Source organism: Sus scrofa, chromosome 1 (assembly GCF_000003025.6).
Source record: "Sus scrofa isolate TJ Tabasco breed Duroc chromosome 1, Sscrofa11.1, whole genome shotgun sequence".
Taxonomy (NCBI): Eukaryota; Metazoa; Chordata; class Mammalia; order Artiodactyla; family Suidae; genus Sus; species Sus scrofa.
The window spans coordinates 144,947,151-144,965,571 of NC_010443.5; the positions used below are offsets into that span (position 1 = coordinate 144,947,151).

General features: G+C 40.9%; 1 protein-coding gene across 15 annotated transcripts in view; it reads right to left on the bottom strand.

Moving 5' to 3' along the window:
* TJP1 (tight junction protein 1) overlaps positions 1-18,421 on the bottom strand; it is a 265,471-nt gene that overhangs the window by 16,764 nt on the left and 230,286 nt on the right. For 8 of the 15 annotated variants that reach the window (XM_021098856.1, XM_021098848.1, XM_021098843.1 and 5 more), the window contains 7 exons: positions 9,082-9,164; positions 8,288-8,498; positions 7,892-7,992; positions 4,315-4,665; positions 1,936-2,805; positions 1,697-1,794; positions 207-434 (listed from right to left, as the gene is read on the bottom strand). In XM_021098856.1, coding sequence (XP_020954515.1) covers positions 207-434; positions 1,697-1,794; positions 1,936-2,805; positions 4,315-4,665; positions 7,892-7,992; positions 8,288-8,498; positions 9,082-9,164 — 1,942 coding nt within the window. Of the gene's footprint in view, positions 1-206; positions 435-1,696; positions 1,795-1,935; positions 2,806-3,748; positions 3,989-4,314; positions 4,666-7,891; positions 7,993-8,287; positions 8,499-9,081; positions 9,165-18,421 lie in introns of all 15 variants that reach the window. The other 7 variants (XM_021098836.1, XM_021098833.1, XM_021098827.1 and 4 more) reach the window with 1 other exon arrangement.

Genomic DNA, 18,421 nt, shown 5'->3' on the forward strand with positions numbered 1-18,421 from the left:
TCTAACGTAAAAACTTTATCTCATTTCATTTTAAGAACAAAAACTAAACACACACCCAAGAGAGCTAAAGCACACACCTAGCTACTAACTTAACTATTTTCCCTCAAAAAAAGCCTGCACTTTGTGTGACTACCTCCACTTTATGCAATTGAAACGTTTTGTTTCATTATATTTTTAAAGGTCAAGTCTTAAATGAAATAACTTACTTGGAAGGATAACTTGAAAAATGTGGCTGATTCTGAGAATGAACTGACTTGGCAGGCTCTGAGAGATGGCTGGCAGGCACGTGTGCAGAAGGCTTGTTCTCAAAACTTCTTCGATCAAAGTATGAGAGCTGTTTTCGGTAATACTCTTCATCCTCCTCAGGATCATAATGATTTGACCGGACAATATCTTCAGGTGGCTTCACTTGGGGTTTTTGAGGTTCTGGCATTCTAACAATGAATGATAAATATAACAACTTTTCAGATGTTAATTTTACAAAGAAAATGGAATATATAAATTCCACCTCACTATTGTGATTACTCAGGATCTAGCTGAGCAGTGCAATAATCAAGATGGACAGTCTAAATCCCACATCCTCACACATTATACTCAAAAGGCAGCCCTCTTCTGGCCCATGAGTCCTAAACACAACCTATCTAAGGAGCTTCACCATTACTTTGTCAGCAGCAGTTCAGCAGCAAGAGATAAGGAAAGGTAAGCCAGACAGTAGAGAGTTTCTTCAAGTACACACATCAGTGTCAGCAACAATAAAAACTGAGAGAACTTAAGAACTTTAAACTAGGATCAATAAGGAAAGAGCTCTACATGTCCAACGTGCCCTAAGGCACAGGAAGCACATAGGGAGGACAGTAAATTATTAAGCACACTGAGGTGTATTATTAAGGCATTATTGTTACATAAGCTCTGCTTAGGAAACTTTAGAAACTTTGCCTCAGAAATGAATAAACTTAAATAGATTTCACACCAAAGAGGGAGGCTAAGCTTTCAGTTATTTTCCAAGTTTATGTAGAGTAGCTTATTTGCAGATGATACTGGTTAAAGGAAGATACCAGAGTACTTTACATTTTCATGAAAAGCACTAAACATAAGGTAAGAGGAAAATGTACACATTAGACAGTAGATCCTCCTTAGCCCAAGCACAAATGAAACACAACAAAGGAATTGCCATCACATCCATCCTAAGACATAGCAGCAGCATGATCAGGCCATGACTAAGAGCACAGCTGTCCAGCTTTCCCTCCCAGCAACTCCCTTCTGCTTCTGTCTTGCCTCAAGGGCTGCCAGTACAGAGGCAGGCAGTAGTGTGCACTCACTAAAGGACTGAATCAGTTATTTTATATCAGAGTCTGTCTTGTCACCTTTAAAAACTAAGAGATCCCATGTCTGAAAGCTCTTTTAAACTGAAAAACACAAGCCAAATGTTAGGGTTTTAAAAACTGTACTTTAGCTGTTGGCTAGAAAAATAGGTTTTCAAAAGATTTGCTTATTGAAACTAACAAAGACCTGCTAGAGGCAGAATAACGCTCTTTATTTTTCTTTATAGATCACTGTTTTAATTGCAACAGGTCGACTTTGTGTAAGGACAAGTAAGACCCTCTGCCTTCTCCCCCTCCTGAGCAAGGGCCTACTCTCCCACAAAGAGGGCTGTGCTCCTGGACAGTCCCAGGCCACACACGCCCTGAGCACCCACCTGTGCAGTGTTCTGTCATGTTCGCTGAGCTGACTCTGTGCAGGACCTTTGGGACCCACGATGGGAGCACCTGCAGGCTTAGATGCTCCCTCTGGAGGCTGCAAAAAAGACACACATGACTCAGGACATGATCATGAGAAGACAGGCTCCTCTAGGGGGAGGGAGTGCTCAGAAGTGTCCTGAACACTGGTGCTGAGTGTGCTACACCCCAGGGGCAGGACAGATAGTCCCACATTTACCTTCAAACCAGCAGGATGACTGTCATCCTTCTTGCTCTCCACGGAAGCAGATCTTCTGTTCTCGAACATTTTTACTCTGGTGAGCACTGACTGCGGCTTCATGGCTGGGTCTTCTTCATCCTCAGCCAGAGCCGGGGGCGGAGGCAGCGGTTTGGTGCTTGAAGGGAGAACTTCAGGCTTGTGCTGAGGTGCAGGGGTGAGAGGAGGGACAGCAGCACCGTGGAGGGGCTCGTAATGGCCTGCTTTAGAGCCGAGTCCTTGGGACGGGACCTGCTCATAACTTCGTGAATACTGGTCAAAATACTGCTTAGGCTCTGCGACCTTCAGGCTGGCAGATGGATAGGGCTGAGCCTCAGGCCTGTACCTACTATGTGCATCATAGGCAGGAGTGGATGGCTCTTCCAGCCGCAGGGTAGAGGTCCTGGGTGGCTGGTCATAGCGAGGCCTGCTTTCATAGGACGGTGGGGTCGGCTCCTCGAAACGTGGGAAATGCCCTCGTTCTGAAGGCTCTTCAGGGTGCTGTCTAGGGTCAAGGTCTCGAGGGTGCTGGCTGTCCAGGGCAGGCCGAGGCTGGTAGGACTGCCTGTCATCATAGTAGGACCACCTCTCCTCATATGCAGGAGTGTGGTCTTCACAGCGCAGACGGTGTTCATAGTTTCGAGAAAGCTGGTCAGTATAGCTGGAGGACTCATATCTGTACGCAGGCTGCTCCAGGTCTCTGCTGGCCTGTCTCTCCATGTACGGGGGCTGGGGCTCATAGCTCAGACCCGGCTCTCTGTCTGGCCTCTGCCCTGGGTGAGTGACAGCTGGCTGCTTCAAGACATGGTTGGCTCTCATCATTTCCTCGGGGTAGGGGTCCTTCCTATACACCTGTACAAAAAATTCACAGGTAAGGACACAGGCTTGTTTCAAAGTCCAGTCTGCTTTAAGAGACAAATAATGATTTCCCATGTAAAAATGACAGGTTCTAATATTTATTACCAGTACAGAAAGAGATTAGTGGAGAAAGCCAGATGAAGTGAAAGCTTAAAATTTATAATGCAGGTAGGGGCTTCTATGTTTTAGCATGTACTAAATGAAAAGAGAGTTAAAGTTAACTTGTAAATTTAGTAGAAAAACCACTGAAGCATTGATTCCATTTGATTTGGACACTGAAAATGAAAATCATAAAGAAAATTTATGGACACCATAATTTACAAAAAATGAAAAAGTTAACAATTGGGGTTGAACTACACAGTAAGAAACTGTGGGGCGTTCCGTTGCAGCTCAGTGGAAATGAATCTGCCTAGTATCTACGAGAATGCAGGTTCGATCCCTGGCCTTGCTTGGTGGGTTGGGGATCCAGCACTGCTGTGAGCTGTGGTATGTGGATCACAGATGTGCCTCAGATCCCGAGTTGCTGTGGCTGTGGTGTAGGCTGGCATCTGTAACTCTGATTTACCCCTAGTCTGGGGACTTCCATATGCTGCAGGTACGGCCCTAAAAAAGAACAAAAAAAAAAAGAACAACAACAACCAAAAAAAAAAAAAACCCCAAAAAAAACAACACAGAAAAAAGTGTAGAAGATACTAAAAACCAAATGCTAAAAAATATTAAGTAGAAATCCCAATTAAAAGGCCAAATTTTAAAATAATCAGTATACCACTGGAAGCCATGCAAACTACAGAACCGAAATGATTTGTACTGATTTGAAAAGACTATATAAGCCCACAGTAAAAAAAAGCAAAGGGAACACTGAAAGGGTGAAGCAAAAATGATCATGTGCTAGACTGATGGAGAGCAACAAACCAGTGCAGCACGGCGGCACAGGTACCTTGGCCGGGTCTACATGCGGCGACAGGGACGGCTCTTGGTCTCTGGGCACTGTGTGAGCTGCCTCAGGGCTTGGTGTTCTTAAAGAGTCAGCATGTAGGGGGTCAGCGGTGGGAGGAGCGGAGGTGGGCTCCTCCAGTCTGACACTGCCTAATTTTACATTAGGATTAACAGCAGAGGCTGGTGATGCTGGGTTTGTTTCAGGCGAAAGGTAAGGGCCTGGAGATGAGGCTTCTGCTTTCTGTGAAGTGTTTAAAATATTTTAAATATAGTGTTTCTGTTTACTACTAACTTCCCACTTCTGTTTACAGTGGCTTACAGACATATATTTTAAGTGTGCTGAATAACAAACTATGACCCTCACATCCTGAATTTTAAGAAGTTTCAGTATACTGCTGTGTAAGATGAACATACAAAGTTCTGAATTCAGTCCTTGGTATTCTCAAGCTGATATAAAATATTAGTTCATAATCTGGAGAAAAGAAATATATCCTTTAACTCAATCAGCACATCCTAAAATTTAATACTGCACCTCTAACTACGAAACGTTGAATGCTTGCTGCTTACCTGTTGAGAGGCAGCTTTAAGTCCAGGGGAGTCTATGCTATGAACTGGCTGTGGCTGCGCTTGTGGTGAGTAGGGAGGATATGTTTGGTTCTCATGATGCATTCCAGAGGAGTCCTCTCTGACAGGCTCAGAGGACCGTGTAATGGCAGACTCCGGGGGAGTCCCAACCTCATCATTAAGAGTTTCATCTAGTTCTTGATCAGTGTAGGCCCCGCCTTCTGTATCTGTGTCTTCATAGTCAGAAGTGTGTCTACTGTCCGTGCTATACATTGAGTATTCACTACCTGGGGCTGACAGGTAGGACAGACGATCATCATGCAAATCAAGGTCATCACTTGTAGCGCCATCCGCCTGGGTCAAATAAAAGTAAATTAAAAATTTTATTCAGTAGTTCTTTAAGAGATGGCCTTTATCTTATAAGGGAGAATGAACGGGACACTTTTCTTTAGAGATACTGCATCTATTTCTGGAAACTTCTGGTGAGGAAAGGTCAAGAAGATTGTACAAGCACACATGCAGACACACAAAGCATCCTTTGAGATCTGAAGGGCGTGGATGAGTAAAGGCTGGCTGGCCAGCCGCGACAAAGCTGGACTCTGGGCCCAGCCTCAGAAGACAGGGAAGGATCTCTGTCCCAACTCGGGTTTATGAAACCTAGTCGGTCACTAGCTTGTCAGCCCAGAGGAGAGTGAAGAGGGAGAACGCTGCCAGGCCAAGCTCACAGAAACAAGACACACTGACTGACAGAACAGCGCACATGAGAATAACTAGGAAAATAAAAACCAGTTTAAGCTGAATAAGAGCTAATAATACATGTATATCTCTATATATTAAAGAAAACAACTTTTTAGGAAAGTTGGTATTTGGCTCTAGAGCTTTTACGAAATACAACGGGAAAACATCACCCAAATGCTAGTTACTTCCTTAAAGTAAGAATTTTTAAAAAATTATTTTCCACAAAGGTAGTATCCAGTGGAGGAAGAGGCAGAAATGCAGTTATGACTCAGTCTTAGAAGCAACTGAGAGCGGGGTTAGCTTTCAGTCTGCACTGATTATCTTCTGAGTAGACCAGAAAGAGCAGAAGTATCTGAGGAGAAGGGAACTACAGACTTGTAATCAACAGGCTGTCATCTGATACTGATTTAAAACTAGTACTTGGATTATGAAGAACAGTCCCTGAAAACCCTGCCGACACACTGCAACTGGGGGGTCAGGGGGTGAGGGGAGACACAGACAAGAGAGCTGGAGGATCTGGAACCCAGAAACCACACAGTCTTTCAACCTCAGCACAGACTGAAGGACAGAAAGAATGAAGCTGCTAGAATGGAGCTTTGACCACAGCCCCAAGCCTGGCTCTGTAAGAGTGTGACCCTGAGCAGTGCCCTCCTGCTGGGGAAGACCAGCCTCCAGGTGACTATGGTCTTCAAGAACACCTGCCAGGTTTGCCAGGGTGAGAATCCCAAGGCTGTGCTCTGTGTTACGGTACAGTCTCTCCCCTGGAAATCTCGATGGCTTCTCAACTCTCTCATGGCTGATGCTTGCTGTCTACTCTGATCTCTAACAGGCTGGGGTTCCAGAAGACTATATCCAAGTGGCCACTCAGGAAATATTTAAGGCCTTGGGGAAGAATAATTTGGAACTCTCTAGCCTACTTAGCTTTAGCTTTCATAGTAGTATGAAATGCAGAAGTGAGCAAGAATCAGGGGCTGCTCTGAACCAGGAAATGACTTATGCCCGTTTGTTGAGAAAGCCTCAGGATGACTTTCTGGTTTAGTAGGAACATACAAGATTGTATCAGATCTTGCAAAAAGGAGCTCTTCCTAGCAACTAGATCAAAGTAGTTAGGTCAGGAAGTCAATGTAAAATGAAGTGGTTTTAGTTCAAGGACCTATCTAATTTGGATAAAATATATTTAAATGGAAGAGGGACACAAACCAAGCTTGATTAAAATTGTAATGATTTTTACAAAATGCATCAAACAGTAAATGACCTTTTAGAGCTGTTAATAAAATTAATGAAAATGACTTATCTTCCTTCCATTAAAAAGTTGAGGGAGCTAGACCTTTATTTTAAAATTCAAGCAAAGAAATGAAGCAAATAACATCACGAAGAAAAATCACAGAACATTAAGGTCTGTGGATTTAGACAAAAACTCTCAGAGAGGTAGCCATGTATATTTTGTGCATTTATAAACTAACATTATTTCAAGAATCACAGGGAAAGCTATCAACGTCTCACCTGACAAAAGCTGCTATCAGAATTGTGTTGCTGTAGAAGATTAGTATGGGGAGAGCTATAATCCTTTTAATCAAATGCCACAAGAGTGAAAACTAGGAATGGTGTGTTATGTAAAGTGGTGTGGTGGGTTTATTCCACCTTGATCTATCGAGTATCTCAGCTGATATGTCAGTTATTCAAAGTGGTCTGATGGTCTCATGTGTACAGTCCAGCCCCTACAGTGGTACTGAGGAGAAAAATCATGGTTTGACACATCGGCACAGGTGGGACGAGCAGACACAACCTCTAGATGTGTGCACTCTAACACCTTTTCTATGGAGGTGGAGTGTTTTCTGGGTGGGGCACAGGGGCCTAAGCATGCAGCATGCACTGCCACAGCCAGGCAGAGGGAGGCAAGGGCCATGCAGGGCAAAACACAACAAAAAACCAAGCCAACAAGGAAAATACAAAAAACAAAAAAGAACAGAGCACAGATACTCTCAATCTTCCCTAGCAAGTAAAACATACTAATATTTTATTAATGTGAAGGTAAAAGACATTAAAAGCAAAAGATGCTTTCCACTGTATCCTTTAAGAAAACTATTACCTCTCCCAACAAATAAGCAGGCCTTTCCCATAAAGGGCTGCTAAAAACCAGAAAAAAATTTCAAAATTCAAAGCCAACAGGAGGTATTGCTTTGTCTACGTTGTAAGAATGTTAACAGGAGCTGAGTGAAGACTTAGGGAAGTGCTTAAACAAAGTATCAGGGTCTGTCCTTCACTTGAGACTTCTCTTGTTAACAGGAGCTGAGTGAAGACTTAGGGAAGTGCTTAAACAAAGTATCAGGGTCTGTCCTTCACTTGAGACTTCTCAGAACATTTAACTCACGGGGTACTGTGCTGCTTGAGGGAGCTTGCTCTGCAATATGGTGGCCCCACCCTGTCACCTGTTTCAGAGTGCCTTTTCCTCAGGCTAGTCCTGAATCTAATGTGCACTCTGGGGACCACTCACCTTGCCCACCCAACCCCCACATTTTCAGAGGAGGAAACTAAACCCAGGTTCAAAGTTATTCTTCAGTCAGACAGATGCCAAGTCAGAAGTCAACCTTGCCCTTTTAAGTTACAATCTCAGAATTCTCTAAGAGTATCACTGAGACGGTAATTTAATGGGTAGAGAATTTCAGAAGCTGTATCAAAAACAATTTTCATAACCCCTACATACAAAGTATAAAAACCTAAAAGCTGACTCCTAAATTACTCTAACATGTTAATCTAATTAGGAAACAATGGTGACTCAAATGCTTCTCTGATTAGTAAATGATTTATTGAATTGGTTAAAAAGTGATAGGAAATTTCTTACCTTCCCCTCAGAAACCCATACCAACTGGTTCTGCTGTTGTTGAATTGCTTCTTTCAATGCTCCATACCAACCATCATTCATTGAATTTAAGTTAATGGTAGCTGAAAATAAACAACAATATTGTTTTATGGTTAGAACACTGCCAAAAGGCAGAATTCATTCAACCATTGCTTAGAGTTCAATCACCATTACTTAGTTATATGAAAGATGGTGTTCGGTGACACATCCTTTGAAATTTCTATTTTGGCACTGTACAATTTTTTTCAAGCAACAAGAGCTGTCAAAAACAAGCATTCCAGGCAGATTGTACACATATTTTAATATCTAAACAACACATTTATGCCCACACATTGCTGTGTACACTTTAAGCTGAAAGAAGGCCTTTAATATACTCACTTGTAAAAAGATGGTGATTATTTTTACGAAGTTTATGAGACCGTTCATATAATTTCCTGGCACTTTTCCGAGATTCTGGACATAGCCTCATTCGCATTGTTTTCACACCCTGCTTAGAATCCGGGTTAAGGAATACTACAATTGGATACCACTGGGCATAATTCAGACGATCAACTGCATTTGGTGTTACATCCAATAAAGCATGTTTGTCCTGAAGACACAAAGAAAAAAAAATGAATAAGGACATAAAAACTGGTTAACTAAGAACCATCACCTTCAGAAAGTCACAGCCAAGACTACAGTCTAATGGTAATGGACATGTAACTGTACTCCACAATGTCTCCAGAGCTCACGTTAGAAAAAGGTGTATTCAGGTTAATGCAATATAATTTCTAGCCCAATTAAAAAAGTTTTAACCAGCTCACTTTTAAGACAAACCCAATACTTGCAAGGAGACAGTAAAAGTAGTAAGTACAATAACTTAATGTTCCTGACGTGACCCTATAAGCACCCATTCCCTATCACATTGTACTGATGTGATATCAACAGTCACAAACCATTTGAAAACTGTATATTTTTTTATGTAATGAAAGCTCACCTTTTGAAGATGTAAATACTCTTCCCTTGAAGATGACTGCTATAATGTCTTTCAGTAAGGGCTTCTTTTCCTCATGGTACACAAGTAATAATTCTAGAAAAGTTACCTTCTACTTTCAATTTAACCAAACCTCATCCCACTGAAATACAACACATTCTCAGCTTATAATGAAACAGGTCAATTTTCAATAACTTACTTGATCTATTATTTGCTTTATTGTATGAAGGCGAATAATGCCAGAGCTACGTTGGTCAGTGCCAGCATCTCGAGGTTCACTTTCTATTTGTGAGGTTGGGACAAAAACAAAACATCAAATATTCATTGTTAGATCAGTTTCTCCACTACTGGGCACTTATGCTATGTTTGGCTCCATTATATTTAGTACTGGGGGCTGTCTTGTGCACTATGGCCTGTTTAATAGCATGTCTGGCCTGCAACCACTAGACGTTAGGAGCACCACCTCCCTCTTACCCCCACTGTGACCATGGCCAGATGTCCACTATGGGCAGAATCACCCTGGCTCAGAGCCACTGCGTTAGATCAGTGCTTTCCAACAATGCTGCAATCAACTCGTCTCAGGTGCAAAACTTAAGAAAGTGTCCCCCCAAACCTCAGAAGTAATATTTTGATATATTATGTTCAAAAAAACAAAAGTTAATAATTCACAATGAACATTTAAAACAAAATTTTTTTTCTTTTACAGCTGTACCTGTGGCATATGGAAGTTTCCAGGCTAAGTAAGGGTCAAATCAGAGCTGCAGCTGGGGCCTATGCCATAGCCACAGCAAAGCTGGATCTGAGCCGCATTTGTGACCTAAGACACAACTTGCAATGCCGGATATTTAACCAAATGAGTGAGGCCAGGGATCATACCCATATCCTCAGAGAGACAATGTCAGGTTCTTAATCCACTGAGCCACAACAAGAACTCCACAATGAACATTTTAAATAGAAATAGAACCAACATTTTAGAAAGAATCAGTAAGTAAAACTTGAGGAAAAATTATTTAAGACTGTAACCTGGTCAAGAGAAATTGTTAACTATGACAATTCTCTGAACTGGAAATGAGGTTTTCTAAAAAAAAAAAAAAATTGATTAAAAAAACAATACTGATGAACTTGCTTCCATTAAAGCCAGGAAACTAAAATTATAAATTATACATAATTATAAATTGTGTTTGGTCTAAATAAAATACATAAACTTAAAACAATGTGACACTTAATGACTGATTGATTGATATTTAGCAGCACCTGCAGCATACAAAAATCTCTGGGCCAGGGATTGAACCTCCAACATAGGAGAACCCAAGACACATCAGTGACAAGATCTGGCACTGGCCAGATCTTAAATGTGCTGAACCACCAGGGAACTCCAAAATGATGTTTTAACTGCATGTGTTCAAGAATTTCCCAATTATGTTCATGCTCCGGAAAAATAAAAAAGCCACTAAATAAGCACAAGAACATATTTATAGGGATGTACATTTTTTCTTTTGCTCCAATATGGCTTGGCACAGCACTACCTATAAACCTGCTTCACACTGTGGCATATCACTTGTTAGGCAACTGAGATAATCCCAGGCAGCCTCTTCCCAGCAGAGCTTTCCCAACCACGGAGGGATTATCAATGCCTGAGTAGGGCTATAACTCATCAGCAAGAACACGACAGCAGACTGGTAGAAGAGTTCTGGGTCAGAGATCTTTTTCCACATCAGTAGAAGGGAAACTTGACAGGGGAGAAGGCTGTTAATTTGTAACTATGAGACAGCCTGTGGTTTCACACTGACAACCTATCCCTCCACCAAAGGTAGCCCAGGCCGAATTCTAACCATGAATCTCAGAGGTCCAAGTGACATGAAGTTGGTCACTACAAAGAAACAGCAATGTTTATGACTCTCGTCACAAAAAAACTTAAAAGGAAAGTCAGAGCTCTGGCTATTTCATATTAGAGAAGAGATTTGGAAGGACAGAAGTCACCTTGAAGGACAAAGTGAATGATCTGGGAAAAGACTATCATGACATGATGGAATCAAGATGGTTGAGGAGTAAGGACATGGCACTCGCCTTCTCCCACAAACACACCAAAAAAAAAAAAAAAAAAAAAAAAAGTACATGTAGAACAATTTGCACAGAACTACTGAACACTGACAGAAAAGCTTAAACCTCCAAAAACAGCAAGAAACCCTTCACATAACTGGGTAGGAAAAAAGGTGAAAAAAAAGAGAAAAGGAATCAGGATGGGACTAGCACTCCTGAGAAGAAGCTGAGAAAGAGGAAAGGAACCCATACCCTGAGAAGCCACTTAACTGACGGAGAGATCAGCTGAGATGGAGGAACCTCAAAGCTGTAGAGAAAAGCACAACAGCCAGACTAAGGAGGGCATAGCAGAGAGAGAGCTGCAAAGACAGTCGGGCAGGGGCTGAGCAGTGAAACTCAGGCTCTGGAGGTCAGTTCTGGGGAGAGAAATATAGTTGGCTGTGTGGAGACAAGGAAGCAGTGCACCAAGGACTGAGGAGCACAGTACCACAGCCAAGTGAACCCAGAAAGAGGTCTGGGCCCACAGGAGAGGCAAGTCACCACTGTTGGGGAGAACAAGAGGAGGAGGAACGGACAACCATAGGTATATCTTTTACTGAGCATGCACGGACTCTCTTGAAGGGCAGGGCTACGGGTGGCGAGGCCCCTCTTTTGCCAGCTACGGGTGGCAGCACCTCCTGCTTGGGCTAGGTGGGACAGGGTGCTTCTTGTGTGGTCTATAGACAGCAGGGGCAAACCACTACAATTAGCTCTGACTTGACAGACGGATGTGGCTTGCCACCAACAGGGGTCCATGGACAGGCACCACCAGCAGCCCCAGTCACTTCAGAGTTGGCACAGAGGAGCGCACTGCAACCGAGCAACAGTTGTTGTTGCTCTCAGTCCCCTGAGAATGCACAGGCCCACTGCTGCCACTGTCAAATGCTCCAGGCATCACCTAAACCTGCCTGAGGCTAACTGACTCTTTCCAGGGCCCTGCAACTAGAAGGAGCCTGCACCACTTTCCTGTAGGTCCTTGCTACTGCCAAGGGCCAAGCAACCAGGCACTGGCTACTAGCCCTGCCCATTGCCTCCTTTTCTCTGGAAGGAGCACACACAGCACCCTGTTAAGGGGATAACGGCCTACTCAAACTGAGGAAAGAGACAGCAAGCATCCAAACTCCGAAGCCAAAAATAAAAATGTAAGTGCTCATGAAATACCCAGGGAAGATCTTGCATACAAATAAACCTCTAAGACTACAGCAGTTGGTTTCCCTAAGCTCATAGGATAAGAAAAATGTAAGCAAAATGAAGAAGCTCAGGAACCATTCCCAGTTAAAAGAACAGGAGAATTCACCTGAAATAGCAAACAATGAAACAAACCTCTGCAGTCTAACAGACACAGAGTTCAAGGAGATAGTGCAAATACTGAAGGAATTAAGCACGAATATGAAAGAATTAAGAGCAGATATAAAACAGTAATGCCAATTATTATTATTTCTCAATGAATTTATTACATTTATAATTGTACAATGATCATCTCAATCCAGTTTTATAGAATTTCTATCACACAACCCCAGTGCATTCCCCTACCCACCAAACTGACTCTTTTGGAAACCATAAGTTTCTCAGAGTCTGTGAGTCAGTATCTGCTCTGCAAAGAAGTTCACTGTGTCATTTTTTCAGATTCCACATGTCAGTGAGAGCATTTGATGCCAGTGTCTCACTGACTGACTGACTTCACTTAGCATGATAATTTCTAGGCCCATCCATGTTGCTAAGAATGCTGGTTTATATCGTGCCTTTTAATGGCTGAGTAACATTCCATTGTGTGTATGTACCACTTCTTCTTGATCCACTCCTCTGCCGACGGACATTTAGGTTGTTTCCATGTCTTGGCTATTGAAAATAGTGCTGCAATGAACATTGGAGTGTATGTATCTTTGCGAGTCATGGTTTTCTCTGGATAGATGCCCAGGAGTGGGATTGCTGGATCAAATGGTAATTCTATTTTTAGTTTTCTGAGGAATCTCCATACTGTTTTCCACAGTGGTTGTACCAATTTACATTCCCACCAACAGTGTCATAGGATTCCTTTTTCTCCACACCCTCTCCAGCACTTATTGTTTGTAGACTATTTGATGATAGCCATTCTGGCTGGTATAAGGTGGTACCTCATAGTGGTTTTGATTTGCATTTCTCTAATAACGAGTGATGTTGAACATCTTTTCATGTGTTTTTCAGCAATCCACACGTCTTCTTTGGAGAAGTGTTTAGATCTTCTGCCCATTTGTTGATAGTTGCTGTGCAGAAACTTTGAAGTTTGATTAGGTCCCATCTGTTTATTTTTGTTTTTACTGTCATTACTCTAAGAGGTGGATCTGAGAAGACGCTGCTGTCGTTTACATCAGAGAGTGTTTGACCTATGTTTTCCTCTTAAGAATTTTATAGTCTGGTCTTATATCTAGGTCTTTAATCCATTTGGAGTTTATTTTTGTGTATGGTGTTAGGGAGTGTTCTAATCTCATTCTTTTCCATGTGGCTGTCCAGTTTTCCCAGCACCACTTACTGAACAGGCTGTCTTTCCTCCACTGTACATTCTTGCCTCCTTTCTCATAGATTAGTTGACTATAGGTGCATGGGTTTAATTCTGGGCTTTCTGTCCTGTTCCACTGATCTATATGTCTGTCTTTGTGCCAGTACCATATGGTTTTGATGACCATCTGAAGTCAGGGAGCCTGATTCCTCCAGCTCCATTTTTCCTTTTCAGGATGTCTTTGGCTATTCTGGGTCTTTTGTGCTTCCAAACAAACTTCAAAATATTTTGTTCAAGTTCTGTGAAAAATGTCCTTGGTAATTTGACAGGGATTGCATCGAATCTGTAGATTGCCTTGGGTAGTATAGCCATTTTGATAACATTGACTCTTCCAGTCCAAGAGCATGGTATGTCTTTCCATCTATGTGTGTCATCTTTGATTTCAGTGTCTTATAGTTTTCAGAGTACAGGTCTTTTGTCTCTTTAGGTAGGTTTACTCCTAGGTATTTTATTCTTTTGGATGTGATGGTAAATGGGATCACTTCCCTAATTTCTCTTTCTGATCTTTCATTGTTAGTATATAGAAATGCCATCGATTTCTGTGTATTAATTTTGTATCCTGCAACTTTGCCAAATTCATGGATGAGCTCTAACAGTTTTCTGGTAGAGTCTTTGGGATTCTCTAGATATAGGATCATGTCATCTGAAAATAGTGATAGTTTTACTTCTTCCTTTCCCATTTGGATTCCTTTGATCTCTTTTACGTCTCTGATAGCTGTGGCTAGGACTTCCAAAACTATGTTGAAGAGTAGTGGTGAGAGCGGACATCCTTGTCTTGTTCCTGATCTCAGTGGGAATTCTTTCAGCTTTTCACCATTGAGAATGATGTTAGCTGTGGGTTTGTCATATGTGAACTTTATTATGTTGAGGTAGGTTCCCTCTATGCCCACTTTCTGAAGCGTTTTTATCAGAAACGAGTGTTGGTTTTTGCCAAAGGCTTTTTCTGTGTCCATTGAGAGGACCACATGGTTTTTATTCTTCAATATATTAATGTGGTGTATCACAGTGATTGATTTGTGGATGTTGAAGAATCCTTGCATCCCTGGGATAAATCCCACTTGATCATGATGTACAATCCTTTTAATGTATTGTTGGATGCAGTTTGCTAGTATTTTGTGGAGGATTTTTGCATCTATGTTCATCAGTGAACATTTCATTTCATTTTCTTTTTTTGTGGAATCTTTGTCTGGTTTTGGTATCAGAGTGATGGTGGCCTCATGAAATGAGTTTGGGAGTTTCCCTTCCTCTGCAATTTTTTGTAATAGTTTCAGGAGGATAGGTATTAGCTCTTCTCTAAATGTCTTATAGAATTCTCCTTTGAATCCATCTGGTCGTGGACTTTTGTTTGTTGGAAGGTTTTTAATAATGCTGATTACTTTAGGAAGGAACTAGAAAATATAAGGAGGAGCCAAGAAAAATTATAAAAATCATTTGTAGAGATGCAAATTGAGCTAAAGGCACCAAAGAGCAGAAAAAATAATGCAGAGGAATGAATTAGTGGCTTGGAAAATAGAATAATGGGTATCACCCAGTCAGGACTGCAGACAGAATACTAAATGAAAAAACATGAAAGCATATAAGAGATCTATGGGATAATATAAAGCAGGCCAGGAGGTCCTGTTGTGGCTCAGTGGAAACGAATCTGACTACGAACCATGAGGTTGCAGGTTTGATCCCTGGCCTTGCTCAGGGATTAGGCATTGCCGTGAGCTGTGGTGTAGGGCACAGACGTGGCTTGGAACCACCATTGCTGTGGCTGTGTAGGCCAGCAGCTGTAGCTCCGATTAAACCAGTAGCCTGAGAACCTACATATGCTGCTGGTGCGGCCTTAAAAAGACAAGACCAAAAATAAATAAATTAATTAAGTGGGCCAATCTATGCATAATACGGATTCCAGAAGGAGAAGAAAAAGAAAAGGGCATAGAAAATATTTGAAAAAATTATGGCTGGAAACGTTCCAAATCTAAAGGAAACTGATACAGGAAGCACAGAGGGCCCCAAACAAGTTGAAGCCAAACAGGCCCACACCAAGACATATTATAATAAAATGGCAAAAGTTAAAGAGAGGATTCTAAAGGCAGCAAGAGTTAAAAAAACAAAGAGTTAATTATAAGGGAAACCCCATAAGGCTATCAGCTGATTTCTCTACAAAAACACTACAGGCCAGAAGAGAGTGGCAAGATATACTCAGTTATAAACAGGAAAAATTTTCAGCCTAGAATACTCTACCAGCAAGAACATCATTTAAGAGAGAAGGAGAAATAAAAATTTCTCCCACAAACAAAAAGCTAAAGAGTACAGCAATACTAAACCAATTCTAAAGGAAATACTGAAAGGGCTTCTCTAAATAAAAATGAAGTAAGAAAAAAGAGGAGGGAGGAAATCACAATTGGAAACTAATCACTTAAATAAGCCAATATACAGAACTAAGAGGAAAAAAAAAACCTATTGTAAAAGTGATGATAAACACAAGGAACAGCAAAATGATAAACATGAGGATATTTTAAAAAAAAGGACTTCAAAATCATAAAATATGGGGAAGGAAAGCAAGAAAATCTATAATCTGTTTTTCTAGATGTGTTTGAGTCTATATGACTATCAGGCTAAAGCAAGCAGATACACAGGAAAGGGTTAACATACTTGAAAAACAGGGCAACCACAAATCAAAACCAAATATTACATTAACAAAAACTAAAAAGAAGGGGACACAAACATAAAATAAAAGGAAATCAACTAACCAAAGGAATAAAGGAGAAACAAAGAATTAACTGAAAAACAAGGTTTAAAATGGCAATAAATACATATTTATCAATAATTACCTTAAATGTCAAAGGACTGAATGCTCCAATCAAAAGACATAGAGTGGCGGACTGGATAAAAAAGCAAAAGCCTACAATATGCTGTCTGTAAGAGAATCACCTTAGGGCAAAGGACACATAGCAACTGAAAGTGAGGGGAGGGAAAAGATATTTCATGCCAATGGAAAAGAGAGGAAATCAGGAGTTGCAATACTCATATCAGACAAAATAGACTTTAAAACAAAGGCCAGGGGAGTTTCCACGGTGGCTCAGAGGTTAAGGAACCCAACTAGCATCCATGAGGATGTGGGTTTGGTCCCTGGCCTCACTCAGTGGGTTAAGATCCAGCACTGCCATGAGCAGTGGTACAGCTTGCAGACACAGCTCAGATCCCACATTGCCATGGCTGTGGTGTAGGCTGGCAGCTAAAGCTCTGATTGGACCCCTCGCCTGGGAACCTCCATATGCCATGGGTATGGCCCTAGAAAGTCAAAAAGACAAAAATAAAATAAAATAAAACAGAGGCCATAAAAGAAGATAAAGACGGACACTATTTAATGATAAAAGGATAAACTCAAGAAGAGGATACTATACTTATCAATATATATGCCCCTAATATAGGAGAACCCAAATACATATAACAAACACTAACAAACATTATAAAAGAAGAAACTGATGCGAATACAATGATAGTAGGACACTTTAACACCCCACTCACTTCCATGGACAGATCCTCTAGATAGAAAGCCAATAAGGCAATAGAGATCCTAAATGACACAACAGAAAAGTTAGACTTCATTGACATTTTCAGGATATTACATCCAAAAAAATCAGAATACACACTGTTTTCAAGTGCACATGAAACATTCTCAAGGACTGACCACATACTGGGACACAAAACTAACCTCAACAAATTTAAGAGTATAGAAATAATTTCAAGTATCTCCTCTGACCACAATGGCATGAACTAGAAAGCAACCACAGGAAAAGAAATGAGAAAAAAACCTACTACATGGAAACTATAAACATGCTACTAAAAATCCAATGGGTCAATGAGGAAATCAAAAAGGAAATTAAAAAATACCTTGAGACAAATGATAATGAAAACACAACCACTCAAAATCTATGGGATGTTGCAAGAGCAGTGCTGGGGGAAGTTTATGGCAATACAGGCCTTCCTCACAAAAAGAAGAAAAATCTCCAATCGACAACTTAACCTACCACCTAAAAGAATTAGAAAAAGAACAAACAAACCCTAAAGTCAGCAGAAGGAAGGAAATCATAAAGATCAGAGAGAAAATCAATAAAATTGATTTGAAAAAACAATAGGAAAAAAAAAATCAATAAAATCAAGAGCTGGTTCTTTGAAACAAAACTAACAAACCTCTGGCCAAACTCATCAAGAAGAGGAAAGAAAGAACTCATTAAATAAACAAAACAAAAAATGAAAATGGAGAAATCTCAATGGATGTTGTAGCAGCACAAAAAGGAAATACTGTAAACAACTATATGCCAACAAATTGGAGAAATGGACAGCCTTCTAGAGACATACAGCCTGCCAAAACTGAATGAAGAAGAAATAGATCAATTGAACAGACCTATCACTAGAAATCAAACTGAATATGTAATAAAAACACTCCCTACAAACAAAAGTCCCAGACCAGATGGCTTCACAGGTGAATTCTACCAAACATACAAAGAAGAACTTATACTTATCCTTCTCAAACTTTTCCAAAAGTTTAAAGAAGGAAGACTCCCAAAGACATTCTCTGAAGCCACCATCACCCTAATAGCAAAACCAGACAAAGAAAAGAAACAAACTCATGGACATGGAGAATAGGTTTGTGGTTGCCAAGAGGGAGGGAAGCGGGTAGGAGTGGGAGGGACTGGGAGTTTGGGGTTAGTAGATGCAAACTATTGCATGCGGAATGGATAAGCAATGAGATCCTGCTGTATAGCACAGGGAAATGTATCTAGTCACTTGTGATAGAACATCATGGAGAATAATTTGAGAAAAAGATTGTATACAGATGTATAACTGGGTCACTCTGCTATACAGTAGAAAGTCACAGAACATTGTAAATCAATTATAATTCAAATTTTTAAAAAATTAAATAAAAATATTA